The 23,470-nt window shown below is 40.4% G+C and overlaps 1 protein-coding gene across 2 annotated transcripts; it reads right to left on the bottom strand.

Moving 5' to 3' along the window:
• Positions 1-715: 715 nt before the first annotated feature.
• gdf11 (growth differentiation factor 11) lies at positions 716-22,786 on the bottom strand. Of its 2 annotated transcripts, none has more exons than XM_038697853.1 (3): positions 21,966-22,786; positions 8,602-8,975; positions 716-4,184 (listed from the first exon to the last, which is right to left on the bottom strand). In XM_038697853.1, exons 1-3 carry the CDS (start codon positions 22,378-22,380, stop codon positions 3,804-3,806), a joined length of 1,170 nt encoding a protein of 389 aa, XP_038553781.1. In that variant the 5' UTR covers positions 22,381-22,786; the 3' UTR covers positions 716-3,803. The 2 variants fall into 2 exon arrangements, with proteins under 2 accessions (XP_038553781.1, XP_038553782.1); XM_038697854.1 differs by having other exon boundaries at positions 716-4,181; positions 21,966-22,784.
• Between the last annotated feature and the right edge of the window lie 684 nt (positions 22,787-23,470).

Here is a 23,470-nt window from a genome sequence, read left to right as displayed (position 1 = left end):
AAAGCTAACATTAGTTGCTAATCTATGACCTATTTAGATAGACATGGATGGTGGATACAGCCTACTACTTGAGCAAAAGGCCGTTTAATAATTATGTAATGTTAAACTGAAAATAATTTCAATCACATTTCATGAGAATATAACAATACCTCAAAATGTTATACTAATAATGTTAGACTATAAGAGCATTTTATGTCAAGTTTGGTTAGCATAAGTGTCTCACTCTATACTGCATACTACTAACGCTGATGTTTCATAGCAACCAGTTTACACATTAGTGAAGTCTCGACATTTCATTAAGCTTCAATGACTGATTTGACCAGAAACAAGCTGTGAACACAACACTGACATCTTATCAGCTTTTTAGTTGATATGACGCAACTGTTAGCAAACATGCATATTTACACATGCATCGTATATGGAGCAACATTAGCATGAATTGTGTTTCTGGCCACCTGATGAATGTAAGTCCAATATTCACTCTCCTTTTAGCTCTGTATTTGGTTTCCAGTAACTCCTGGGGGAAATATCTGGTTCTTTAGCTGCTAAATGCTTCACTATGTTCACCAGCTAGTTCCTTCATCTAAGAACTTGTCTAAGAAGGACCTTACACACAAATGTAGGCATTCATGAATAACTGGTACATCCCAATCCAGGTAGGGAGCAGTGTTAAATAGATGCACAAGACTCTGTAAGAAATGGACGACAAATTACATAAGCTAAATAAATGATTTATTGTACAAAAGAAAAATGACAGTAAATAAACAACAAAAGGCAAAAATAACAATTGAACAGTTATTCATATGCACAACCATTAAACTACAAAGTTGGGGTGATTTTTTTTTAAACTACACAAATAACGGAGGAATGAAGGGGGAAAGTGAGAAAAACATTAGAAGCGGTGAACCTGTCCAAAACATCATAAATGTCAACATTTGGGTAGGTATTTACATAGAGATTTCTTACTCTCATATATTTATATGAAAACACTCTCACACATACCAGTATTCAAACACTAAAATTCAAAATGCAACTTCTTAACAAGCCATACATGTGGGCACAGCTAATTATTTCTTTTGACCACACATTACCAGAGCCGCTACCATCAGTCACTCTTGTCAACAACTCAATCTGAACCTGAGAGCAAGGGGACCCTGTGGTTTTCATCTACGTGTTTTTTTTTTTTTTGGATGGGGGGAGGGTTCTTATGGGTTAAATGTTTGCACAGATTAATGGATGACAATTTTTAAAAAGCAAGTTTTTTAGAAGGCTAAAGTGAGGTAGACAGACTTTGAAATGCATTGTAATTAATATTAATAAATAGACAATTGACCAGTTGAATTATTTCCAACCACTGCCCCTAAACCAGCTTTTTTCCCTCCCTTTGAAATGTTCTAGCATATTCCTGCGATCACAAAAGTTACAGCACACAACATGTCATCCTCTACTTTGGCTAACAATCCCTGGATACTCCTCCCATTCTTACATGGGTGCTTTCACTTAAAATACACACAAAGGCAAAAGCATGTCTACGCAAGACAGTCGACACATTGTTTGAGTCAAAAGGACGTAGTCTCTCTAACATGGTAACAGATTAAAGTTGGTGGGCGGGCCATTTCCAGTTAAAGCATTCTATGTTCATTGATCCAGACACTTATAATACACATGACTTATCACCCAAAGTAGGCAAGGAGGCCTTTCAGGCCGCTGGTACAGTACGTCCAGGTTCCAGATTGGACGAAGAAGTGTGTGAGTGTATGGACAGGCACCCGCTTCGGACAAAAGTCAGGAAAGCGTGATGGTATCAAAAAGAAGTGATAACCTCTCTAGTTTATGGTTCATCACCATAAGCTTGAATAGTTTTTTTTAATCCTATACTGTACAAGCTCTCTTGTGCTTGGTAAAACACAAACAACACTTTACCTCCTCACGCCATAAACGTCCCATAGTGCAAAATTTATTGTTGGTAAGGTAGAGTGCCCCAAAAAAGGATTTTGTACCCCCTTTTTTTAATATATACATATATCATTTATATAATGTCAGAAGGCTCTTCCTTTATCCAACGGCATAGTGCTTTCGTTTACAACAAAAGGATATCTTTGCTTTGACAGCCAGGAGACAAAGACAGACTTCAAGCATACTAATCTACTCTGTTCAAGCACTAACAATATTTTCTCCATTATAATAATGACGATACAGTTGTGGTGAAAGGTGGATGGGGGCATTTCAAAACGCAATCAAATATGTTCTCTAAGCTAAAAACAGTGGTTGAGTTACATTCTCTTGATTTTTTTTGCACACGTTATGTGGTTTGTTGTGATTTATAAAAGCTATTATTTCTGAGTACAGTACTGCAGTTAAAACACTTTGCATTCTTATTTTTCTGAAAGTAGTATTGGGAAAGTAGAATTCTGAATGAAATGGGTCTGTGTGAGCAATGGAGCTCTTTCTTAATTTACCTGTTATTTTAACACAGATGTGAACACTGCTGTAAGTATTACTGTGTAAACTTCTAGTGATATTACTGTAATCATGTTTTGTGCTATTTTCAGCTCAATAATGCGTTCAGGTTACAGCAGGGTGAACACTTGAGCATACTGACACCCCCAAGTGTTCAGGGGATGGATTTTGTTTTCTGTTTGTTATTACATGTCCCAGGCCTATTCAAGTTAGGAAACTGTGCATTTGCTTCTCTGTTTAATGCAAAAGTCGAAGGTGTTAAAGTGTATTTTCCTTTGTTAGGTAAAGAAGAAAGGAAATCTGTCGTGTTCTTGTCATCCTGCAGGACCCTGCTCCTCCTACTTTCCCGGGCACTGCCGAATGACTTCAGAGTGCATCTGCATTACAGTACTTTTTTAGATTTTAGTGTGCAAGTGGAACCTAAATCTGTATTATCTACTTTTGCAGACTGGCAGAAATAGCTATACTGGCTTTATTTATCTGCTTGGAAAGATAGAGTTAACATAGTATAACCTCTTTTCTCCCTTTTCCTTTTCGAGTTTTACAAGACTACAAATAAAAAAAAGATCAAAGTAACTGTGAAAGGTTTCGTAGATACTCGAGAATGTCACACTGGGGTGTTATACATTAATAGAGGGTATAGGTTTGGTTTTGGATCTCCTCAACACTTTACATCTCTACAGCACATCTCTAAACATCTGTAAACAAGATTTTTGATATATGCCAAGAGTATTTCTAACGGTAAACCCTCCTCACATCAGCATGGATTTTGTTCCTTTTGTTAAAGTAAAGGATTGCAAAATAATACTGATCATGCCCCCTTGCAAACATTTTTGTGGATCAAATGTCACCTTTAAGTAAGTGTATTTGTGAAATTACGTATTTCCAAACTCACCGTAGGATTGAAATTGCTTTAAAAATATTGTAAATGCTTATGTCTCCTGTCATCTAATCCACTAACCTGGACATTTCACAAAGATGCCATTTAAAAAACAAAATCTTTAAAAACCCACAAAACTAACATGTACTCTATAACATAGTTTTGTCTCATTTACCGTTTTCTGAAGCTGCTCCACAAGGACAGCCTCTTTAAATCATTCATAATGTACTGTATTTCCATCACTCAGTCCTTTTTTTTTGATTCATGTTTCATTTAAACATTTTTTTTACAGTTAGAATCAATTTAATTACTGGATGAAACCCAGTGGGATGATTTTGTGTCTGAGCAAAAAGTGAAATCTGGTGCCGAGGAGTGGGTTCTGGTGCCAGGGGAGAGCTCCGTAAGGGTTTTGGATGGTTTGATGCGATGGTGGCTGTACACAAGTGTGCATCTCCCCTCTAGCCTAAGAACAGCCACATCTATCCACCACCATCCCTGGGATTTTGCCATGAATGATCTGCTGCTTGTCATTGAAGTAGAGCATGTTAATGGGGGACATCTTGGTCGGAGTACAGCAGGGCCCTGCGGAGCCTCGGGGGTTGGCGTGCTGCACCAGGTGGGTGTGCGGGTATTTCTGCATGAACATGTACTCGCACTGTCCGGAGCAGTAGTTGGCTTTGTAACGTTTGGGGGCAATGATCCAGTCCCAGCCGAACGCCTCGAAATCCACAGTCAGAGGGTAGCGACAGCAGCGAGACTCGGTGGAGTGCTCGTCGCAGTCCAGGCCGAGGTTTCTCCGAGAACGTTTGGTCGTCTCGAGAACCTTCACTTCCAGGAACGGCTGCTGGAATCAGGGGGGTTGGGGGGGGGGGGGGGGCAGGACAGAGAGAAAGAGGTGGTTATAAGAGAACAACAACAACAACATGGCTGAGTTAATGATTTTTTGATACTTCTGTCACCCAAGGAGTTAGATGAGATGATCAAAACCACTCTCATGTCTGTGTGTTAACTATGACGCTAGAGCAAAGGGGTTATAGCTTAGCTTAGCATAAAGATACCTCACCAACGCCTCTAAAACTCAATAATTAACATGTTGTGGCTTGTTTTTTTTAATCCATACACAAAGTAAAGTGTAAAATGACATGTTGTGATTTGGGGGGGGGGGGGGACTGTAACTATTTGTAACAGTTTATCTATCCACTCAGCTCTTCAGTCTGTCCGCTGCTTGCCACGTCAACGTCACAAGTTACAGCTGCCACAAGATGTTTGCCAAGATTTACAGCCTGTTCTCTTTGAAACCTCTGTCATTTTTACAGTTCTGTTTGTGTACTGATTAAACAAACAAGAGACAATGTGTTAACTAAGGAGCTTTAAAGCTGGTATGCTTATTTTTTTAACGGTTTTCTCCTTTCTTCATGCTATTGCTAAGCTAATCACCTCCCAGCTTCAGCTACATACTCGAGAGTTATATCTATCTTATCACTCTCGGCAAGAAAGCAAATACTCATATTTCCCAAAAATGCTGAACTACTGGGACACTTAAATAGAACAGAGCCACTAATTATTATTATTATGATGATGATGATGATGATGAAGACGATGATGATGATGATGATTACTATTATTATTGTTATTATTTGTGACACCTATGATTTTCCTACTATGATAACTCAGAATGTTTGCTGTGCAGTAGTTTTCAGTCCTCGTATATAAGTACCACATCCTGAGGGTTTTCTATCTAGCCAGGTAGTTAACAGCATTAACCTGATACACCAGATGTTAATCGGTTCTAGATTATACATAAAAGGTCGTACTACTTCTGAAACCAGAGTGAAATAAACCAATAAGCTTAACCTGTTGATTTTGTGTCATTTTACAACTATGCTGTCCCGCACATTTTAAAAACGTATTGATTACAGTAAAAGCCATCTAGTCTCCTCCAAGCGTCTGATTAGTAACCATTATAACAGAAAATAAATTTTGACTTATCATAGCAGGAAAAGCACACGTGTAATTAAATACATTAAAACCACTGCATTCCATTTAGTTGAGCCAGTTCCAAGAAAATGATTTAAATCCCCCTTTATATTCAAAACCCACTCATCTGAAATTTCACAAAAACATCGGAATTAATTTGTCATTGATAGACACTAGCCTTTCCTTACGCCAATGGCTGACTCTGTATGCTTGGTTTGATCCATGACCTAGGAGGTCATCTGCAGGCTACTACAACCTTGACCTTTGGGCAAAGCGAGCGGATCAAATATTTTACTCCATCATGTTTGTTTTACAAAGCCTTCCTCTCCCCACAGTGATTCCAGCTGGGCTCGAGCACAGTTTTCTGTGACGCATTCAAAAGAGGAAATAAGCTGAAAGGCCGTTGGGGTGAGACCATGTCAGCTTGGCCTTTAGGGCTTTTGTTGTAGAAAAAAAGACCCAGAGGATCAGGGAGAGGCAGAGTTTGATTCTTTCTTTGCTTGTTGTGTTTTGTTTTATTTTGGTACACTTGCCTGTGTTTTTGATCTTTTCCTTTTTTTTTGTTCAAGAATAATATTGCACACTGCTGTGTGCTCAGAGGGCAGCGATTTATTGGCCAAGACACCAGAGCTGACCTCTGATATGTGTTGTGAAGATCTGACCCAAATGATCACTTGGTAAATATTTGGTGTTACTTAACTGGGTGAGTGGCCTACATAATTCAACATAGATGTTTGCATGTAACTGTCAGTGGCAGTAACTCTGGGATTTTCTAACTAGATTACTGGCTCACGGATGGTTTTGCCTTAAGACGAAGTTTGAACTCATCCATGCAAACCCCTTATTCACATTCTGCAAAAGAATATGATCTTTCCTATTTTATTTCCTAATTGAACCTCCTGTGAAGGAATAATTTCGTTTTCACCACCATGTGGAAAGAAAAAATTCATTGCAAGCCTCAAAAACGAAGAATAGTGTGCACAGAAGATGCACGCATAGTGTAAAAGGCAGCTATGAAGAATATGTGATCAGCATCGTAAATATATTGTGCACCGGTCTTAGTTAGCAGCAGACTTGAAGATGGGATGTGCTGATGACATTGGTGAAGACTGATCCAAACAAAGCAGCTGTGTTCTCTGGACTGATCTAAATATAGAGTGGTCATGACTGACTTGTTCAAATTTCAACTTTCGATACATGACTGGTTTACAAACTCCCCTTTTTAAGCAGTATGTTGTTAGTTTTTTAGATCCATTTAGTAATACGGATAGGATTGAAAAACATTATCCACAATCTTAAAAGCAACAATTAAAACAAACTAAATGTTAGACTTTTGAAGATCCCCTAAGTAGTGAAAGTGGCAGGATGGAGGTTTTTGAGTCCAGCTTTCAACAGACCACTTGCCCACAGCAAGTATTAGCAAGTACTATAAGCAAGCATATAACCTTTGCGAAGTTGTGTGTTAGCAAACTGTTGCTACATGCTGTGAATATGCAGAGAGAATGAGATGCACACCAGCTCCAGACAGCGATACTAACAACTGCTTCTGTAGCTAACAACAGCATGTGTGGTGAACTAGAAAGTAAGTTGAATGTCCGTGGGCGAGTAATTTCACGTTACCTGACACACAAATCATAGCTGAAATAATGTTGTGTGGCTTGATCCAAGTCACTTTTTCGGTTTCCCATTTACAGAGCCCACCTTTAACTAACATAACAAATACATGTTTGTGTTTAAGGTGGACCTGTAACATCAGTCAGAGGGGAGCTGTTCTCTCTACGGTTTGGCTTTGGGATTTAGGCTGTTATAGAGTGAATGCAGCTTTATGAAAACATTGTGTCGGCTACAGGTTTGTTCAAAACCATTTCTGCTTTTACAGAAAAGTATAGCTGCTAGCTACTTTGGTCGTGGTTCAAAACATGGCTTTTGATGTCAGTATGGGGCACACTGAATTGCCTACCGCTATTAATGTCAACACTCAGTTGTAGTATTTGATCCTTTTTAGTATTTATAATGCAGACTGATGCTACATGATGCAACACAATCCTTTTTGTGCTCATCCACTAAGATCCATCTTCCATCCACTGAGAATGCCTATGTTCAGGGTCCACATTTCTGTATGACGCTGCCGGTGTGCGGCGATGTAGCACAGATTTTAGATTAAATTAATAGTGGTTAACCGAAAGGTAGGAAACTATAGAAGCCCTAAGCTGCCATCCATTCAAATTTTTATTTTATTCCATTTTCCTGTGATAACGGGATAATTTTCTCGCGATCTCAAGATCAACAATCAACAAACCATCTCAAGATCAACAATCAACAAACCATAGCGGAATACAAGGGTCGGCCGGTGTGTTTCTTTATGATAATTTCAGGGCACTTTGCTGTGTGACTGGTCAGCTCAGTTGGTAGAGCGCAACTTTTTTTTCTTCTTTTGTGTGTTTTTTATTATCCTCTTCAGCAAAGTTGTTATGAATAGGTTCAGGGGAATCCAATCACACATTTCCCATGGCTATTTCAAAGTTATGTGTAACATTAAATGGATTGCCCCGAATGAGAACCAGAGGAATTTCCTCTGCTTGGGAATGAAATGAAAAGTTCATAGGTTGATGGAGGTGAAACAATTTCCTGTCTCTTCATAAGAACTTTGTTGAAGAAGATTATGAATAAGTGTAAAAATAAAATAAAGTTGGTCATCTGCGAGGATCAATCCCACAACTCCAAGAATATAAGTTCTGTGCTCTACCAACTGATCTAACCAGTGATACTGCTACACACAGTGAAATTACCATTAAACCACTGTGTTAAACTGCTGTTTTGTTATCTCGAGATCACGAGAAAATGATCCCGTTATCACAGGAAAAACGGAGTAAAAAAATGGTTGAATCGATGGCTGCTTAGGGCTTCTGTAGAAAACAAATATTGTAGGGAAACATCAAATCAGACTACACAGTTGTCAGTATTGTAGCCTGTATTGCATCCTCACTAGATAGACCGCAAATATGTTAAAATATTTAACTCTTAACTTTTCCATTTTGAATTTAAAAAAAAAGTTTTAACAGTAACAGTAGGGATAACCAGAAAATATGTGGAGAAAGAGAATGGGAGATGACATCACTGCTATTCTTCAAGTAAATTTTAGTTCAGTCCAGTTATTAATACAGATCAGAAGTTAGTTTTTTTCACTAACATGATTTGGCTGCACTCCTTTAATTGAAATATGAATTTGCAAAAATCTCAATCTGAAAACGATTCCCCCCAAGGGCAGGTCTGACGGTCCTTACCAGCCCCTCCTCCCCGGGTCGCAGCGAGGTAACTGCCAGGTCATTGCCGCTCTCATCAAAGGCGTTGATGTCGATTCCCCAATTGGTGTGCGGCTGTTTGAACCAGTTCTGCAACACGTGCTTAAAGTCAATACTTTGCCAGTGGCCGACCCTGGAGTTGAGCTCTATCTTCAGGGAGCGGATGCGGATGTGGCGGCTGCCCTGCTCCGTGACGGGCTTCAGTCGGAGGATTTGCAGGTAGACGGTGGAGGTCTGCTGCAGCGGTCGCAGGTACACCCAGAGCTGGGCCTTCAGCACCTTAGTGAACATCAGTTTGGGGCTGAACTTGAAGAAGCAGCAGCTCGGCTTCCCATTCACCTGCACCAGGGGCTCCGCTGTGGAAAAGAAGACAGTTACATTTATATATACTGTATATGCAATACACTATATGCATTGATCATCAAGATCTCAAGTCTGAGCACTACTTTAAACAGTGTTTGATCCAAGACATGAATCGCAACGTCCTTGGTTCATGTCTAACCAAGGACCTTTGTTGCATGTCCTTCCCATTTCTCTATCCCTTCATCTCATGTCATCTCCCTTTCCACCACAGTCCACTAGACACAAAGTCATTTTGCTTCTGTGTGTGTGCTTTGGGGACAAGCATTTCTGTTCTGCTGGTGAAATTTGGGATTCTGCAGGTGGTGCTCTTCTCTGCCTGTTCCTGCATCATTGGATCCAAACACATAACTTCCTGTGCATCGTAGGGGGTTGTATTAGCAAAGCCCAGTACAAAACATTATCATTATTTCTTGGAACAGCAAATGCATAATAGTTAATCAACTCAATGTAGGTTCACTAGTCCCAAAACATGAAATGAACAATCTACATTACAACAACCCTGGACCAGACCGAGGGGTTCAGAAATAAATATTGCAGCTGACTGGCACAAATAAAACAGAGACAGCTGCACTGTGCTCAGTCATCCATCAAAGGAACAAACCATCCATCCTGATTCCATCCATCCATCTTGAACCGCTTGTCTGGGGTCAGGTCACGGGGATACTCTGATTCACATATTGGTAATAACAACGATCATACGGGGCCACATAACTGAAAGATATCCTCTCTAATAGAGCTCAGAAAGGACTTTCAAATGTAAAAGAGAATTTCCACCCAATAGGGCACACAGGATCAACAATATCTCCCAGAGTAACTCCTTTTAGCTGAGACTTTCAAAAATTCACACAGCAAATAGGAATATGTTATTATTGTTAAAGTGCAAACCTCTATAATATCAAAGGAATTTTAAAGTCAGTAGCAAATAGCACAAGTTCAGTTGCTATTGACTTTAACCATCCTTGGATAACTATGACCTGGATGACTGAGAACCTTCACAGAATTTCTATAAGACTAACTAACACTATATTCTGCAAGGAATGAGAGACAGTGGTCAAAGAAGGTACAGTTACTGTAAGTTAGAACACACTCTGTGTTTACTGTTGTGCTTTAATCCATTATCAAACACTGAAAGATATGTAGCCCTCACCACAGCAATGATGATTTAAAGATGAAAGCTAAAACTTAAACTTGGGTCTCGAAACACTGTACTGTCCTGATGTAATAAAGTAGGAATTTTAAAGGCAGCAGTTAACAGTGCTGCACTTCCTTGACATGCAGAAATGCACTTTTTTGGACTCACTCAGCACCTTGACAAGAAAGATATGCCTGTGTTTTGAGCACTGATGATAATGCTAGAGACTACAAGAGATCTGCAACTCCAATGTTACACAACTGGTTGTACATAGTCTGTAGCTCTGTAACACACTACTGTTGGGATATGTTGAGAACAACATATGGGATATTGTTTGTTTTCTAGATGCAATCCCATGTTTTTTGTTCTGTGATGTCCATTAATTAGGATTTTAAAAAACTACTAACAATAATATATACTTGAGTTTGAGTCAATGCAGTTTAAAGAAAAAGTCCTAATTGGGAGAAGATGATCAGTATTTCTTCTTTTACATTGTAAAACAGTATATCTTTTTTCTTTTTTTGTCTTACTGCTCATTTTAGCCGCATCTGCATGAAGACCGTCGGTTATCACATGTGCACATGGTCCTGTTGTTTGGTCCATTCAGTCAGGTTACATTTGTGATTACATCAAGGTTGGACAAACAGATACATTTGCATATTAAAACAAGGATCAGCAATGGTGGCCAGTGGCCAGATGGTAACCTTAGATTCCCCTGGGTCAATCATAATGAAATGGTCTACCCCTACATTACAACCAGCAAAATTAAAACATCTCAAGTTTGTTTTAGTGGCTCGCCCTTTGTTGAAAATATATTTGGGGTGTGGATTAAGGGTTACGTCAAAGAACACAAGGTGTCTCCCAAAATAGGCAGATTTATTCCTGTCATGATCCTCGGCGCTGGTGTTTTCTGTGATTTGCACCACATGTCAAATCTGCACATAGTTAATTTACATAGACCTCCATCTGATATAATGACATCCATCCATCCATTCCATTCACACATTCATTTCCATGTAAAGCGTTCATTTATTAAGGGAAATTTATTCTGCATCTATCTAGCATAATAATGTGCCAACTGAGTACAATAGAATATCTAATCGGCCCATTTTCTCTGAGCATATTTGACACGTTACAACTCCTAAACTGTCGTTTTCTGTTATGTATCTTGCAGAGGAGTGTTGCTGTCCCCTCTGTTAAAAAAAAAGAAGATAAAGAAACTGTATGGACCTGCCAATCACTGCCAAATCGGAGGTTGCTCAGGCAACCTGAAAATGCTTCCTGGGTCAAAAGGTTATTTGGCTCCTCAGCCTAGTTAAGAAATGGGATCAGGGGTCAAAACCGTCACCCTCTTTACATCTCAGGGGTGCTGGGGAGGGGCAGTCCTAATAGCCAGATTGAGTTTGAAGGTCAAGGTCGACCCTATGGGAATGGTAATATGTCTTTCTTCACAACATGCTTTTTTTATTTTATTTTTTTTTACATTTTTACCATGGAATCATTTAAAACACAACAGTGCTGAATGAGATGAAGTTTGTTTTTGTTTTGATTAGGGTGGAGATTCTCCAGCCAATAGTGAATTATTTATCAAACCCTTTACACCAAACAAGTCTTGTAATTGAATTATAGGCATGCATTGAGGGATATGAATTCACTGAGGTACAGATGGACTATCCATTAGAAGAGTCCAGGGCGAACATTGAATAAGGGCCAAGCCAGGGACAGACGTGGTCCTTCAGCCTGTATTTCCAGTCATTAGTGAGTGTAAATTATAAAGTGTCTCACGCTGGACAAACAATATGTCAATGTTCCTTCTGGTGGGTTGCTGGGGTCACAGCAATTAACGTGGGTGGTGTTGTGTTTGCTCATCAGCACAAAACTGGGAATGAATGATTCGGCAGTTTGCTTGGGGTTTACTTGTGATTACTACTTTTTTGTTGTTTTTAATCGCTGCAGATGGGGACCGACACACACCAGCTCTTCCTTTGCAAACAGCTATTTTTATCGCTTTTGTTGGGGTCTTTGGGGGGGGCAAACCACCAAACACTGCAGAGCTGAAATGGTTCAGTTTCTCGAGCAGTGGCCTTTCTTGAGAAGGAGTAATTTGAGAAGCAGAGCCTATACAACATGATCCAGTTAGGACCCTGGTTATTAAACACACATGCACAACATCTGAGCTACGTCACGTTAAACAATGCCTGCATTGATAGGTGAAATCAATTTGTGCCTTTATAGATCATATAAGTGCCGTAAGAGGCAAACCAGAGGATGAATGTCTGCACCTTTATTACACCCCACGTCTTGGCAGAGCGTTCTACGCAAAACTAGCTTGTAAAGATCAAAAAACCAATGGGACATTTAATCCTTCTACCTGAACTAACTTTACTCCTGCTGCCACACATTATTGTTGAACAATCTCAATTTTACTGCAACTGCAGGACTGTTTTTATGGCTTAATTTCCTGAACAGTTTGCTCAGTTATAGTTCAGTCAATCCTGCAGAAAGGATATGATTTCTTTTTTTGCATTCAGCACCACCTACTGGAGCTCAGCCAAACTGAAGATAGAATCTAGTTCCTACACAGTGAAAACGCTCTTTTTGTTTTACTTAAAAAGTAAAAACCAAGTAAAACCCAAGTAAGTACGCATGGACAGAGGCTGTGTTTTTCCAAAGGAAACAGCTTGTTTGCTTTTCCTCCTCATGTTTCCAGTCTACTTCATTATTACAGCAGCTTATTTCCCTGTGGTCTAATTGCAGCATATGCAGTGCATGAATTTTACTGCCAGCACGCAGCAGGCCTGCAGGTGAGCCTATCAAACATCTGGTGGACTCCCTGGGTACCTGTGTCCCATAGTTAGCTCAGAGCCTCCTATACATGTATGTTAGGGGAGACATATAGAATATAAGGGTTTATTCACCATGCCATCTGTCCATTTTAATTCGACCACAGCCGGTTTCAAAGTAAAATGCTTTTAATAACCAAACTGGGTACAGGAGCACGAGCCAGTTAAACTGCTGAAAACAGATGGAGAGGGGAAGCTAAGGTGTAGTTATACAATGAATAGTTACCACTACCACCAAGGGTGCTTAAAGGTGATTCTAATCCAATATATGTCTTTTTGTCAAATTCAACAATTATGTCCTCGCGGTCTGCTAATAGGAAACAAACAAAGTGGATTGGGCCGAGCCATGATTTTTGTGTCAGGTAGCGTTAAATGACTTGCCCACGAACATTCAGCTTTCTAGTTTGCCAACACATGCTGTTGTTGTGATGTTATAGTAGCTGGAGAGTTGTGAGATTGATTTCTGTGCTGCTGCATCTAGCGCCTCCCCATGCTAAAACTTTAGCAACCTCGCTATACTTTTAAAAGATTCCCACCCAATGATGAACAAGATCAGAAAGCATACATTAGTTATTTAATTTAAAATGATTTAACCTTCTTTGTCAAATATCAGGCAGCAAAGAAAAAAAAAAAGTCAACTTAATGATGAATTTGCTTTACAGTGAATGATGTCAGTCTGAAAAAATTATTTTAAATGACCTTTACACTTTTATCAAAAAAAAGAGAGAAGTTATTAGAGTTCACTTTTTTTATCTAAACTCTTGAAAGGCAGTTGTGTGCATATTGTATACATGTGCCAATCAGGTGAAAATCCACAAGTTAAATAAGGAGGGGAGAGGAATGGTCACTTATTGTTAATGTCCAAATGGATGATGCATAATGGAATAAACCTAGATAGGAGTTTCATTTGCATATATATCTATATTTTTCTTTCTTAATGGGAAATGCAAATGTGCCATTTTGTGGTGATAGTGTGTTTGGGAGCCTTCATGTTGAATAAATCTGACTCAAGGGTATCCCCACGCACCTCGGCATATTAATCATCGTGACACGTTCACGACCCTTCTAATAAGACAGGGGCCACAGTGCACCCCCTCAAACATCCCATCCCACCCCAGCCCCACTCCCTCTTTGTCTCTCGGCCAGTCCCAAGGGACGGGAGAGGGTGGTGGGGGAGGCCGGGCTCGAGCTGGGGATGGAGGAGGAGTGGGTGTGTGTGTGTGTGTGTGTGTGAAGTTAGACCCCCTCATTCAAATGCCCTCCCCTGGGACAACGGCAGGCACAAGACTCCTATTAGGACTGAGCACAGTAGCCCCCCAGGAGTAACAAAAGACACCTCCTAATGCTCCCTGTTCTAGCTCAGTGAACACACGCACTCGGAAACATGCAACCACACATAAACCTGCAAGCTCCAAACTGACCGTCGTCAGCAAACAGAACTCATTGTTTTTAGTGTTGGGGTTATACATGTTGGTATTATAAGGAAAACGTCTGCGGGACGTCTCTAGCAGGATGGGGACAGAGGAGGAAAAGAGCGAGCGTGCAGTGAACTGCAATAAGGTGGACAGCTGGACAGCAGGAAGCATGCTGGGGTCTCACCGCTTGTGTTTGTGTGCATCCACACATGCATGCAAGACGTTAACGTCACAGGACAATGTTCTGCTCGGCTTTCAAAAGTTAAATCCAAAACGTTTTACATATTTGGTAAAAGCAAACATCTAAACACAATTTTGAATTATCTGAATTAAGCGCTGCCATCAGGATTTCTATTAAAAGAAACACCACTGCAAGATGAAAAGCTAAGTGTGGCAGTGCAAAAGTAGATAGACAGCCAGTGTAATTTGTACTCTTTAAACTAAAATGTTGAACTAAAATAAACTGAGCAGAGTTCTGTTAACATGAAGCCACCTTTCTTTGGCTTCCTTGCTAACATTATTCACATTTATTTTCTTCACCTACTGAGAGTTTCAGCCAAGTTTCCTCAAATACACCTGGGTAGTGTCAGTGTGTGTGTGTGTCTCCCTCACTTTTCAACCTTCTACAAAATTCATAAATTCTGTCAATCAGCTAAATCTTCATTCGCACAGCCAAAACATACAGGAAAATAATTGCAGTTGTTGGAAATTAGTTTTCTTTATTGGACTCTATCTGAAATGTGTTTACTCAAGTGTGTATGGCATTCAATGACCCTCTTGTAAGATTAAGCCCGAGGCAAGGGCTTCAGCAGGGACATGGCGCAGAGGTGACTGATGGAAAACGGAAGGGAGAGAATAAACACTTCAGAGGCTATTGAGTAATTATATGGTTAGAATTTCAGCCACTATTATTTAGGTGATAGTAACTTAAAACTCATACAGATGTAACATGGATCATCTCTTGATTTGCATGCTGACCATATGTGACCGAATATGGTGAGATAATTCTTTAAATAAAACTTCTTTGTCTGGGTTATATCACAGGTTAACATGATACATTTATTGATTAAATTGAAACAACTAAACTGGGAAATAAGCAAAACAAAATTTACACCCATAATCAACTTGCTCTCCACTGCAGATCATCAAGTCACTGTTTATTTATATTACCAAAGAAATCTTAAAGACTGTGCATGAAAGAAAAAGAATGACAAAAGCTACGCTTTATTTTATCATTATTCAAAAACCTGCAGCAGAAGAATCATAATTTAAACTGCATGACTGACATCTGTTTTGATCTTGTTTGAGCAGAATGACAAAAAGTTCACTTTATTGTCTTGTTTGGAGCAAATTTCTACAATCCTGTCCATCTATCTATAAGCATATATATATATATATATATATATATATAATATATATATACACACACACACATACACACACATAGTAATGTAATTTTTGTTTTCATTTTATGACATTGCTATTGCAAAATCTTCTTAATGCGTTTAATTTACTATTGAGTCCTAAAATCTATTTTCCCACCAGAAAATGTGTAAAAAGATTAAAATTCTGTATTTTAAGTCTGAGATATTTCTTCATACTGTATGTTGCTTCAGTCTGTTGCAGTGGACCACTAATGCATCCATAAGGACGTGATCCTGACCAGCTTCCCAGACTGCTAGCTACTGAGATACTGCTTCTGGGAACTGAGTTGAGAAATTTGCCACCATGCCGCTCATGTTGACAGTGAGAAGGACTTTTGAAACTTTACACGCAAAATAATAAAAATACCTATCCTAGTCATGCAGATTATACCAAATCTGTGTCAGCCAAGAGATTTCTCTAGTTAGTGTGAGCAGATTGTGCCAACTCTCCCTCTAGGAAGCATTTTCTGCTGTACCATTTCCTCAAGAATTTCTAAGCAACATACAAAAATCTGTCCTTCCCTTTATGAGCTTATCTTTATGCCATCTGTGTTGTGCATTATATATAAATCAAACTTGGCTCCGCTCCCTAAAGAAATCACTTCAAGTGTGCCATAATGACCTTCCTGGGGTGATGTGGGTACGGCAGGCAGAAATACTATAGACAGGTGATAAATACAGCGAGAAGCTCTCCTTTGTAGCAGGAAAAGAGGCTAATTAAATTTTCATGTAGATAATCGTGAGGTAATCTACTGTTAATTGTGCTTCTTTCCGACATAGTGGCTGTCTCATCGGATCCAGCATTATGCCCATGCAGCATTTCCTTTGCTTAAACACCTCTTAGATTTAATGGACTCTTCCATAAACTGATCCTCAGCAGCTCCTCGCACACGACCACATAGAGCCTGAACGCATCCATCAACAATAATCCCCTCAATGATCTCCATTTTATCTTTTCACTCCCCTTCTCCTCCTCCTCCTCCTCCTCCTCCTCACTCATGTCCCTACACAGGGCTTAATTACTGGTGTGAAGTAATTATTTCCTTTATTAGTGAAACGTAACATCTGTTTCAGGTCTTTTTAATTGTACCTATAAAACCCTTCCATGATTTCTGTCCCTTTAGGATAGGACTGGGATGCTTGTTGCTCCCTGCGGACTCACTCTCTTCTTCCCTCCACCCCGCCACCCTCCTTCCCCCTTCATACCCTCAGCATGAGCCACGGTGCACCTCACTCGATCACACTCTTTGAAATCCTTTAAAGAAGCAACGAGGAGCTCACAAGGTGATCACAAGCAGTGAAATCGTCTTTTTTTCTTAATAAGGAAACAAATATATTCTTGCGCAGCCATGCTGCCAAACTGGCATTAATGCAGTATTACATCCATTCTCCTAACTTCTGTGTTGTATTTTTGGTAATGCAGGCATTAAATTCCAAAGAAACATATTTCCAAATGCTAAGAGAAAAGGCCGGCTGCAGGGACTGGTACATGGGAGCGTGGGAATAGGGGAAGGAGTGAGATTCCTGAGGTCCTGGGGAAATATTGTCTCTGTATTAATAGACTTTGGTCCCTTTGAAATTTTATTAGCCATAAAGTTGACGGTATGTTGTGCAATTTCTACAGTCCTACAGACCTTTCTTTCTTCAGTTTTTACCTCTTTTTAAACAAAGTGTCCATACCCCCCGGTGTCCAAACAATTCAACTCCAAAGTTTATCTTTCTCTGAAGTGATGACAGCAACTACACAGGGAGAACAGGTGTCATAGTCAAACTGAGACCTCCATGGAATAAATAAATCTATAAAAACCTCACATAGTCATCAACTTCCAGCAAACACTGGCCAGTGAGTTGAAGACGCTCCGGCTTCTGCAGCTCTGTCCTTTTAGCGCTCTCCCTCTTAATTTTTATGGTTCCTGCACCTTCAGGAAATGACCCTTTTATAGGGTCAACACTATAAAAGACTTGTTTTTTGTGTGTGTGTGTGTGTGTGTGTGTGCGCTGGGGGATAAGTGTTCAAGTTACTACCGGTTCGTCTTTGCTGCCAAAGAAAGAGACCCGATGAGGTTAATAGTCTCCTCTTCCAATATATCACATAGCTGTGAACTCTGTGACCCTTTTTGTCAACAGGAGAACTTTTCTCTGGAGTGTGTGTGACTGTGTGAGTGTGTGTGTGTGTGTGTGTGTGTGTGTGTGTGTGTGTGTGTGTGTGAGAGAGAGCATCCTCGTGTGTCTACACAAGTATGCACATGTGGAAATTTGTATAGATTTGTATACATGTGTGTGGATGTTCAAGAGTTGTGTAGGCCTGTGCTTGAACTGGATGTGCCTCATCTTAACAGGATTACATAACAATTCCAGTACAGCATTTTCTAATGTTAGCCTACACACACTCATGATGGACACTCATAAAATGTGGGTATAAAATAAAAAGTGAGAAGTAATGAGAATATTTGAATGTTCATTAGAAATGTTTCAAATGTGATCTAAACATCAGTTTTCACTCCTTTAAAGGTGACATTTTCCCTTGTAGAAAGCCAGTGATTTCCTATGTTTTGGACAACCGGCAATGTCTGTTCGCTGTAATAAAATTTAAACATGTAATAAAGGCTCAGAGGGAGGGTAAGCGAGTGCTGCTCTCTGCTGGATTCTCTGTTCCGGGACAATTTTCAAATTACTCAAAATCTCTCTAAATGTCAAAGCTCAGAAAACAAATTTACTCAAGGGCAAAGACGATCAAGAATACAATACGCTTTTCTCAAACAGCCTATATACTAAGTTCTTGTGCAACAGTAGTTGATCTAGCCAGTATTCTTAGTCCACAGAGACGCCTCTTCTCTTCAAATCTTTTTCCTGACGTTCTCTGGCGGTATAATTTGGTTTTCAGTATTTAATGCTGCAGAAGTATTTAATCAAACATTTGAATAGTGCATGGTTAATCAACATCGAAACATCCACAGAGAGACAGAGAGAAAGAAGGGAGGAGACGGTCAGTGATGGCAGAGCAAGATCTGGTCTTAATGTCTCGGGACAGGTGACAAATGGGAGCCTAGTAGGGTCAAATCCTCACCCCACCTCAGGCAAAACAAACTGAGCTCCAGAATACATACTTTGGATGCATGCTCATGCACAATTTCACACATAAATCAATCAATATACCAAATCAAGCAGTTCAGCTCTTAATGCAAATAGATTTGTTCATAAGAAACACTCATTCGCAACACTGCACTAGAAAATGACCCTTAATAAACTCCAAACTGAGTCATTTTTCATGCATGAATAGCGAGCAGAGCGAGCAGTTACCTACACAACTCGCTGTATGGAGGGAGATGTTTCAGTGCCGCACTATGATATAAATAGCTGTACTTTTCCATGAAATTTCATAGTAATTAGAGACCAGGAAGCATGGACCCTCTCAACCCCCACTGCAGCACCCACGTACCTTGAGTGAATACTAAGAAGCAACTCTGGCACATGTCCAGTTCAGTATGTACTGTTTGAACCCACATGGCCCATCAAAGGCAGTGTGCACGACCGTGAAAGGGTGATTGGGTTCGAGGTGCGCAGGGAATTGCGTTTGAAGTCCTCCTTCTATCACAGAGACAGAAAAAGGCACTTTTAATCCTGTGGGATCACTAAGGCGCCACAGGCAAAAGAGATGCACTCATTCTCTCAACTCTTCCATGAGTACCGGAGAAAAGGCGAGGAAGGAGAGAGGGGGCTAACGGGGAGGAAGGTGGGGGTGGATGGAGGCGTAGGGGGGAGAGAAGGAGCAGATGATAAAAACTGCAGCTGACATGAAGAGATGAGGCAAACAGAACAGAACAGAGAGGAAGTGCTGTAACATGACAGATACAGCGGTAATGTCAGTCATTAGCTCCTCTGGCTGGCATGAGCCTGTTAGAAATACGCAATTAGCCAGTGTCATGCATAATGCCCTTTTCTGGCTCAAGAAGGTATCAAATCACTTTGCATGGTGTGTAAGTGTGTGTGTGTGTGTGTGTGTGTGTGTAAGAGAGAGAGAGAGAGAGAGTGAGCATGTATTACTCATGTTGTGGGGACATAAACCTATTTACACATTCACATTGTGGGGACTCATCTTCCTTTTAGGAATAAAACGCAAGTCCACATAACATACACCATCAGTTTTTAGGGTTAAGACTTAGGGTAAGTACGGAAATGAATATATAATGTAATGAAATCTGAAGTGATGGGCAAACCTCCCGACTGAGTGTTTCCATGAAAAGGATGGGAACCAAAATACATTTTGTTCATTTCCCTTGTAATGTGCTGATGTGTATTAAACATACAGAGTTTCATCTTGTCTGTATTTACAGGTGGAGAGGGAAAAATCTAATTTGGATTGATCTGCAAATCAGAGATAACAGCTATACTTATTATACAAAATCTTTATTGTCAGTATGTGTCATATACATCCTTGATGTGTGTTTGTGAGCAAGTAATAAAAATAGAAACAGAGAGAGAGATACCTAGACAGATCTAACTTGAAGCACTAACATACTGATTATTTTGTGGAAATGTCCTAAAAATAGCTTCCACGTAAAGCAAACGGCTGACAAATGACAAAGCAAATGTTTTTGATGCCTCCTTAATTCACCTGTAAGATAAAATACATCACTTGCGTCAGTCCAGAGCAAAAATAATTCCCAGAGGAAACCATTCTTAAATAAGCAAGGTTCACAGAGTTTTTTTTTTTTTAAATAAAATGTTAAAAGCTACCATAAAGAGTGGTGGAATAGGAAAGATGGAAGTCAAATTCAGATGACATTCGAGGAGCCTGCAGTTACAACAACATGTCAAGTGAATGTTGATTTGCTATAACAGAGACAGGTGGGGCTGGCAGGTGAAGAAGTGTTATTAAACTACAAGATATTAAAATATACATCAAACAACTGATGACAGAAAAGAAGAAAGTGAAAGAAAAAGAAAAAAGAAAGTGAGGCTCTTTTAACATAAAAATCGATAGATAGATAGATAGATAGATAGATAGATAGATAGAAAGAAAGATAAATGGATGTCAAGGAGCACATAAGTCTCCTGCACATAGGGTATCTTTGTTCACTCATGGAGTAAAAAAAACTGATTATTTGGAGTGTGTTTTATCTGCCTTGTGCAGAATATATTACGTGTGTAAATGTTGTTGAACCCCGCGATTTGCCAGGAAAAGGTCACACACTCCCCTCGACCCTAAGTGATTCTCTGTCTTTGTGTACTCGTGGTGAAAAAAAACGAGCTGCGCCCATAAACTTCGCATTTAAAAGGCAAGTGCGGCCGAGGGGGGCCGCCGCATGAGGGGAACAATAGCAGCTTTTTGGACACACTTTTTCTCACTGCGATGAACAGCAGGGAAACCGGTAGAGCCTCCTATAAAAGACTGATAGAGCACAGCTGCTAGGGTTCAACAGTAATTTTATAAAATGTCTGTTTTATAAAAGGGGCCTGCCTGTGGCTTATCTGTGGATTTATGGGAAACTATAAGAGGGCGAGCAAATTGTGGCAATAATCAGAGGGGCCTCACGACGTGATCATAACTCCAGATTTTAGGGCCTTTATGCAAAAGAAGGCATAAAGGATTAAGTGATGCAACTGCCAGCCAAATGCTGCATTATCATTAATAATGCACTTGACATTCAAACGGGTCTGTCATGCGTTTACTCCCTGTCAAACACACACAAAAAAATCATCTGAAAGAGGGAGTTTGAACATGACAGCAGGTGGACCGAGGAGTCCAGCAGCTAAATATTAGACACGGCTCCAAAAGGACATAGTCCTCCATCATCATCACCATAATCATCATCATCCCCGTGAAAACAAAAGTTCATCAGGCCATATTGGAGCTGTCTGACTCAGAGTGGCCCTTTATGTTGCTGATTATTGATTTATCAGGTTCACGCGTAATCCCTCGACTATTTTGACAGCCGTGGCCAACAGCTGACCAGAGTCATCTGTCTAATTTTATCAGCCCGCTTCAGACACACAGAGTGGACCCCTAATCTGAATCTCAAAAAGTAGGTTAGGTCACTGACTTGAATGAGCCCCAGCGGCTCCACTGTCCACGCAGCAGGCCGGAGTCACTTGAACCTATGTGCTCCGCAATTACGCGCATGACGCATTTGGAGACAATATTGTTGGGTTGTAAACTATTACTCACGCTCAGAGGCCATGGTGATCACGGACTCCGTGGTGGCGTGGTACTCATCCTCCTCCATAAACTCATCCTGGGACGACGCGTCTCCCTGGAAGTCGTGATGGTCCAGCAGCTGCTGGAGCGGAGGAGCCTTGGGCAGCAGCTGATTGACCACCTCCCGGCTGATGTTGGGCGCCTGCTTCAGGCGCAGCTTGCTAAGGATCTGGGACTTGATGGTCTCCAGTCTTAGCACTTTGCTCTGCTCCCTCCAAACACAGGCGGAGCACTCGTGGGAACCGGCGTCCTCGTCCAGCATGGACAGCCCGGCATCCGTGGGCGTCTCGCTGGCAGAAGGCAGGAGCAGATTGGGCTCATCGCTCCCCGACTGTCCCAGGGAGATGAGCACCATCAAGCACAGTAAGAAGTTGTACCTCGGCATGACGATGCGTGAACACCAGGCAATGCAACTTTTTCTTTCTTTCTCTTGTCTTTTCACTCGCTTTATCCCGTTATCCCTCGGTTGTGCGCCGCTCCTTGCCTTATCCTACAAAAGGCAGGGGATCAGTGACATGCATCTAATCCAAAACGATCACGCCGAAGTTGCTTTTTTGCAGCAGGAGATTTTGCAATAAATTTTCAAAAAAGTACGTTCCAGTGTGTCTCGGCGCGATCCGTTTTGATTTAAAGTGAACAAATTATCTGTCTGATGAATGCATAGTCCGCTCATATGTAGTACAATGGTTGTTTTGGGGTCTTCTATACAATTTAGTCCATGGAGGTGTGTGAGTGTTCAGAAGTGTCACTGAAAAATGTGCAAGTGCGGTCAAAAAGGGGCTCTTTATATATCTCAGCTGCCCAGTGTCGTAATCCGTCTCCATTGGCTAAGATTGTAACAAAAGGCTTTTAGGTCTGTCACCAAGTCAAGAGGGACAGAGCGAAGGGAGGGTGCGCGCACTGTTATGAGAGTATAAATGTTTTTTACAGTGCACAAACAATGTCTCACATTAGAGATATAGCCCAATTAGGTTTCTATGATGATGACATAAACTATGGCTCACTGCGCCTATTGTTGTAAATGGTTTATTATGGTGTAAATTGTAAAAAGAAATTTAAAAAATAAAATTAAAAAGCGCTTCATGGATTCCCCCATGACTATTCCACATCATCTTCTAAATCGCACACATCTACATATCTATGGTGCATTTGAACAAGAAACCCACTGATGATTAATCTTCATGTAGATATGTCCTATGCTAATATTTAGGAATTGCACGAGCTTGTCCGATGCAGAGCTCCCCAAACTGAGCGTCAAAGTATCTGTGTGAACCAGTAAAGTAAAATCAAGGGCTCTGAAATGCAAATATGTGGTTTTAAAAATGGTATGTAATAAATGGTAATAATAAAACATAGGGTTACCTTTATAGCCTGTATTAATAGATTGATTGCAGTAATGCAGTGGCAGCAGGTCTGCTCTCTATAGACTTTATAATGCATATAGGATATATACTTTCATTTGTACTAATCAGTTG

The sequence above is a fragment of the Micropterus salmoides genome, unplaced genomic scaffold, assembly GCF_014851395.1.
Source record: "Micropterus salmoides isolate LMB-PRFRI ecotype aquatic unplaced genomic scaffold, ASM1485139v1 Ms_hic_scaffold_4, whole genome shotgun sequence".
In the NCBI taxonomy this organism is placed as follows: Eukaryota; Metazoa; Chordata; class Actinopteri; order Centrarchiformes; family Centrarchidae; genus Micropterus; species Micropterus salmoides.
This window is presented reverse-complemented; position numbering and strand designations above follow the sequence as displayed.

What these genes read in the sequence shown, in the direction of transcription:
- gdf11 (XM_038697853.1), bottom strand. Translation starts at nt 22,380, where the DNA reads ATGCCGAGGTACAACTTCTTACTGTGCTTGATGGTGCTCATCTCCCTG. An exon ending in GATCACCATGGCCTCTGAGC is followed by an intron (nt 8,976 to 21,965) that starts GTGAGTAATAGT and finishes TCTTTTCCACAG; the next exon opens with CGGAGCCCCTGGTGCAGGTG. An exon ending in GACCCGGGGAGGAGGGGCTG is followed by an intron (nt 4,185 to 8,601) that starts GTAAGGACCGTC and finishes CCCTGATTCCAG; the next exon opens with CAGCCGTTCCTGGAAGTGAA.